General features: G+C 40.9%; 1 protein-coding gene across 1 annotated transcript in view; it reads left to right on the plus strand.

Moving 5' to 3' along the window:
- The window catches only part of LOC110315860 (zinc finger protein 431-like), a gene marked incomplete at its 5' end in the record, with an annotated part of 9,361 nt that extends 4,986 nt beyond the window's left edge, over nt 1-4,375 (plus strand). The window contains one exon of the mRNA XM_021189807.2: nt 4,338-4,375. Within this exon, the coding sequence (XP_021045466.2) occupies nt 4,338-4,375 (38 nt within the window). The remainder of the gene's footprint in view (nt 1-4,337) is intronic.
- Between the last annotated feature and the right edge of the window lie 2,430 nt (nt 4,376-6,805).

A 6,805-nucleotide genomic window follows, 5' to 3' on the forward strand; every position in this document is an offset into this window, starting at 1 on the left:
TGCCTTGACAATATATTCATATGATTCTGATGCTTCTTCCACTTATTTCCTGACACAGCAGTTATAATCTTATCAGCAAATTATTTTAGAAGGAAACTGAATTACGAGGCTCACCTGTGTCATTTCTGAGTCCTTTGAATAGGATATAGCCTTGCAGAACAAAGTACAGTTGATAGAGAGGGGGAAGGAGAGAGGCAAACAGATTAACATTACTAAGCACACATCAGAGAGATTGTATGAACAATCACAAAGTACAAAAATGATTGGCAAGCTGTGTGTTTTTTCATGTCTTTAGTCCAAGAGGCAAAGGCAGGGGTATGCCATTGAGTTCAATGCCAGCCTGGACTATGCAAAGAGGTCCAGGACAGCAAGAAGTGTATATTAAGACCCCACTTCCCCTGAAAAATGCAGTCAAGGCAACAAAATCATACAAAGAATTCATAGATCTTTTCTGAAGTTCCTACACAGAATTATACACTCACTTCAGGTCTGTTTCATCATGCAGAAACCTGAAGTCCACCAGTTTAAACTGCAGCATAAATACAATTTTATAAATGGGAATGCATGTTTAAACAGTTACAAAAAGGCAAATGAAAATACTAGTAACATAAATGTTGATCATAAATAAGCAACATAGGGCAGGACAGATAGTTCAACAGTGGAAAGCTATTGCTGGTCTTCCACATAAAGAAGGCCAATTGTCAGTCTTTACACGAGGACTCACAACTGCTCACTACTTAAAGTTTAGGTGTTCTGAGGCTGTCACCTGACAACAGTAAAGACAAGGCACACGTTTTCATATTCATGCACAGTGGCAAAATAATTCATACTCATTGAAAAAATTCAACAAGTAAGAAAAATGTCACACACCTGCACTGTGAAGCCTTGGGTAGTATTGATGTGATGAACACATGCCATCCTGAGAAATAGAATATAGTCTGAATATTCTTGGCCAAATTTCAAAATTCAAGATGTGGATGAAGATCTGCAAAACAGCATATGCTTACATGTATAAAAATCTAGATTCTAAGCACACAAGCTAATAATATAAAAACAAAATCAGCCAGGGATGTTGGCCTACTTCTAATCCACTTAAGAAGAGGAAATCTTCAGAGAGAAACTTTCTCTTGAAAAACAAAAATAATAAAGATAAAAAGCCACTAGGTCTCCAAAATGGCTTACCATTGAATAGCACATGCTCCTACAGCATCGTACATCATTTGGGCACAGAGTCCACATGGTGACTATATGGGAGCATGATAAGAAGGCTGAAGGATCAATTATAACCACAACACAGTAGACACACACAAAAACTTTGTCTTGTCTAAAAGAAATGCAGCAGCAAAGCTAGAGCAGAGACTAAGGGAATAACCACTGAAAACTCACACAGCTTGAGAACCACCTTATGAACAAGCAACAATCCCTGACATTAAGGATGCTCTGTGTCCCTTGCTAAGACAGAAGGTTCCTCTCTGGAAACGAACAGCAGGGCCACTGCTGAGGACAACTTCCACATAGTTCACTGAATACAAACAGGTTTGCAGGCTTGGAGGTTGCACTCCATTGTTCTAGTCTCTTTCAGATGAGAAGGCACTCTACAGGCTACAGAAATACAATCCTAGACAGCCACCCACCTAACAACCCCTCCATGTAAAATATGTCCTGCCTACAAGATGTGCAGCGGCATGGTGGAACCAAATTCTTTGGAGTCAGGAACCAATGCTTGCTTTAACTTTTCTTCTTGTGCTCTCATACATTCACCATTGGGATTCTGTCCCCAAATCAGGTTAGATACAGTAGACACATCTGCTGCGTGACTAGACATATGTATTAGAGCACACCAACTATTATTCATACCTTTTCTCTCAGGTTGTGTACTTTCCGATAAAAATACAACAATCTGTTATGCACAGAGACACCAGTTTGTACAGATCTTCTGTGTTGGTTGAACGAGTATGATAACAGAAATTTGTTTTCTAGACATAAATTCAGGTCCACATCCAGATTCTTCATTGCCCTCGTCTATGAACTACACAAAATGACCAGTTTGGACTTTTACTGATCATCAATAATCGATTACCTGAGTACTCATTGCTAAAGCCAACTACTGTCAAATCAGGAAAGCTCCCACTTTCTTCCCTCCACAGCCTTTCTGTGCTGTGGCTACACCAAGTTTCCAAATTGGTCGATGAACTCAATGGTTGCATGAGTCCCTATTTATCTGTAATTCTTCCAAAAACCCATGGAGATTAGATGACACTCATTCACTAATGTCTTTTCCTTCACACTGAGCAGTAGGCCCCAGCATGAAAGAAGGTGTAGGACTGTCTTAAAGGCACACTGCAGCAGAGGCAGGATTAGGTCTTCAAAGCAAGTCTTAACTACATATAGTGACCAAGGTCTCAGCTACAGAAGACACTGCTCTAAACAGAAAAAATATCAAAGCCTCTGAGCAAAAGGAATGGAATTCCTAATGATGAGGAAACTTTGGAGAATAGGAACAAACAAGAGATCACAGCAGTGATAAAAAAAAAAAATCAAATTCAAAAAGTGATACCAGCAGTTGACTATTTTAATGACTTATTTGTTTTATGTATATGAGTATACCATTGCTCTCATTAGACACACAGCATTTTCAACAAATGGTGCTGGCACAACTGGCTGTTAGCATGCAGAAGAATACGAATTGATCCATTCTTATCTCCTTGTACAAAGCTCAAGTCTAAGTGGATCAAAGAACTCCACATAAAACCAGGGACACTGAAATATATAGAGGAGAAAGTGGGAGAAAGCCTTGAAAAAATGGGCACAGGGGGAAAATTCCTTAACAGAACAGCAATGTCCTGTGCTGTAAGATCAAGAATCAACAAATGGGACCTCATAAAATTGCAAAGCTTCTGTAGGGCAAAAGATACCGTCAATAAGACAAAGAGGCCACCTACAGATTGGGAAGGAATTTTTACCAATCCTAAATCTGATAGGGGACTAATATCCAATATATACAAAGAGCTCAAGAAGCTGAACTCCAAAACTTCAAATAACCCCATTAAAAAAATGGGGTACAGAGCTAAACAAAGAATTCTCAACTGAGGAGTACCGAAGGGCTGAGAAGCACTTGAGAAATTTTTCAAAATCATTAATAATCAGGGAAATGCAAATCAAAACAACCCTGAGACTTCACCTCACACCAGTCAGAATGGCTAAGATAAAAAATTCAGGGGACAGCAGATGCTGGCAAGGATGTGGAGAAAAAGGAACACTCCTCCATTGTTGGTGGGATTGCAAGCTTGTACAATATCTCTGGATATCAGAGTGTCAGTTCCTCAGAAAAGTGGACATAGTACTACCGTAAGATCCAGCAATACCTCATTCATAGCTGCCCTATTCATAGCCAGAAGCAGGAAAGAACCCAGATGTCCCTCAACAGAGAAATGGATACAGAAAATGTGGTACATTTACACAATGGAGTACTACTCAGCTATTAAAAACAATGAATGTATGAATTTCTTAGGCAAATGGATGTATCTGGAGGATATCATCCTGAGTGAGCTAACCCAATCACAAAAGAAGTCACTTGATATGCACTCACTGATAAGTGGATATTAGCTCAGAAACCTAGAATATCCAAGATACAATCTCCAAAACACAAGAAAATCAAGAATAAGGAAGACCAACACATGGATACTTCATTCCTCCCTAAAATAGGAAATAAAATACCCATGAAAGAAGTTGCAGAGACAAAGATTGGAGCTAAGACAAAAGGATGGACAACACAGAAACTGCCCCACCCATCCCATAATCAGCCACCAAACACAGACACCATTGCATATGCCAGCAAGATCTTGCTGAAAGGATACTGATATACCTATCTCTTGTGAGGCTATTCCAGTACCTGGAAAATATAGAAGTGGATGCCCACAGTCATCCATAGGATAGAACACAGAGACCCCAATGGATGAGCTAGAGAAATTACCGAAGGAACTGGAGGGGTCTGCAACCCTATAGGTGGAACAACAATATGAACTAATCAGTACACCCAGAGCTCGTGTCTATAGCTGCATATATAGCAGAAGATGGCCTAGTCAGCCATCGTTGGGAAGAGATGTCCCCTGGTCTTGCAAACTTTATATGCCCCATACAAGGGAACATCAGGGCCAAGAAGTGGGAGTGGATGGACAGGGGAGAAGGGTGGAGTGAAGGTATAGGGGACATTCAGAATAGCATTTGAAATGAATAAAATATCTAATGAAATAATTTTTTAAAAAAGACTTGCTTTGAAGACTTATTCCTGCCTGTGCTGCACTGTGCCTTCAAGATAGACATACACCTTCTTTCAGGCCGGGGCCTACTGCGCAGTGTGAAGGAAAAGACATGAGTGTCTTCTAATCTTCATGGGTTTTGGGGAGAATTACAAATAAAGAGGGACCCATGCAACCATTGAGTTTATTGACCAACTATGAAGCTGGTGTAGCCACAGCACAGAAAGGCTGTGGAGGGAAGAAAGTGGGAGCTTTCCTGTTATGACAGTAGTTGGCTTTAGCAATGAGTACTCAGGTAATCAATTTTAGATGATCAGTAAAAGTTCAAACTGGCCGTTTTGAGAAGTTCATAGACCAGGGAAATCAAGAACCTGGATGTGGAACTAAATTTATTTGTAGAAACCAAATTTCTGTTATTACACTCGTTCAACAAACATAGAAGATCTGTACAAACTGCTGTCTCTGTGCATAACAGATTGTTATATTTTTGTCTGAAGGTAAACAACCTGAGGAAAAAAAGGTATGAATAATAGTTGGTGTGCTCTAATACATACATCTAGTCCCTGAACAATATTGGATCATAAAACCTGTTCAAACTTTTAAAATAATTTTTGAGGTTATAATTCATCCTTTGAACTTTCTCATTTTTCACTACTGCTAAGACTCAAACCCTGGGACAAATGGCTGAGGTGCCCATTTAACAAATCAAAGCATGTCTGGCTGTCAGTTCTCCCTGACATTTCTCAGTTCCTACCTGTTACAAGGTGTACCTGGTAGAACTGCCCTCTAGTCCAGGGATTGGTCTGTCTGTCTTTCAAATGCCCTTCCTTATGTAATTCAACCATTTTGTTACCTGATCATTTTTATCTATCATTTACCCACCTGTTAGGTTATTTCTTCCCTGGTGCTAGGTTATTTCTCTGCCTTTGAAATAAGCCAATTGAATCCAAATGAGAATATATTAAACACAGGTTTATTGGGAAATTTCAGGAGGGTGAGTTCACTGGCTTCAAGGAAGTACGTCAGGGAAATCACTTTGGGAGGGGTGGCTTGAGGGGGAAGAGAAAGACAGAAAGGGTGTATGCACAGAGAAAGAAGGGAAGGAAAAGAGCAAAAGGAGACCAAAATGCCTGGATTATACAGGAAAGAGCCTCTGGGAGAAGGAAGCCCTGCATGGGGGCAACTTATGCCAGATAGGGACCAAGGGGTTTTGGGGGAAACCTGGAAGCCAGGTCTGCTTTGATATGTAAAATATACACCTCAGTCCCTTGTCTAGAACAATGACCTGTTCTGGCTCTACCTTCTCCCCTCTTCTCTTTTCTTTTCTTTTCTTTTTTTCTTTTTTTTGGTTTTTCAAGACAGGGTTTCCCTGTGCAGTCCTGGCTGTCCTGGAGCTCACTCTGTAGACCAGGCTGTCCTTGAACTCAGAAATCCGCCTGCCTCTGCCTCCCAAGTGCTGGGATTAAAGGCGTGTGCCACCATGCCCGGCTCCTCTACTCTTTCTTTACTTGGCTCGGGTTATGGTCACTCTGAAATTTCCCAGATGTCCCTATGTCTTGGTATGCTCTCCTCTTTATCTATAACACAGCTGCACACAGTGGCTCCAGAGTGCACTGAGCCACTTCCCATGGCCAATATAGGAAGAGGAGCAAGGTGCACTGGCAGGAGAAAAGTTAGCCTCATGAGTGGCTTCTTGCTTCAGTATTAGCTCATTCTACTCTTCTCCATGTCTATGGGTTTGCAGAGCACTAGTCCATTCCAGCTCTTCACTGACAGCAGAAAAAATCAGCCAGTTGACACCATCCCCGGCTCCAAAACTGACCACGTCCTGTGAGAACAGGGCATCCAGCTTGCCATACTGTACCAGGGCATCTTCAAACATCTGCAGCATCTCAAAGACGAAGGCAAACTCCTCCTGAATCATGAAGTATTCACAGACACTCCAGCCTGGCTCTGTCCTTTTTCCCCTCAAAGTCCACATGCCATCCTCAAATTTGCCAAGGTTTTTGTTAAAAGGCATGAGCCACAGAGTTCTGAGTTTGGTCAGGAAGGCATTCCTGGATTCCTGAGGTAGAGAAGACTCCTCCAAGGGGTTAGAGACCACAACACACCTGCCACTGTGTTTATTACAAAAGTTATTTCTTATTTGTCCACAATAGAAGTTCAGGGAAGAATATTATTTTTCTTGGCATCATTTTCAACTACCACTGTTAGCCAGTCCATAAAGCTATGAGCTTTCAGGCCATTCTGTCACTTGGTGAGGTCAACTTTTACAGTAGCTTTATACACTTCAGTATCACAGCACTCAGTCCTGTAGATGTGGAGGAAGGGGAAGGTGAACAGGGCTTTGTTCCTTTCTTTGCACAGCAGTTCCTCTTTGTTTTTGTTTGTTTGTTTGTTTTGTTTTGTTTTGTTTCTTGATTCAGAACCTTGTCTTATTTAAATGTTTTCTTCATGATCCAATACAACCTTTCAGAATCAATCAAATACATAATATCAATAGGTTTCCTCAAAATTCAAGACTCACAGCCACAGTTCTAAACCTG

The sequence above is a fragment of the Mus pahari genome, unplaced genomic scaffold, assembly GCF_900095145.1.
Source record: "Mus pahari unplaced genomic scaffold, PAHARI_EIJ_v1.1 scaffold_11089_1, whole genome shotgun sequence".
NCBI lineage: Eukaryota > Metazoa > Chordata > Mammalia > Rodentia > Muridae > Mus > Mus pahari.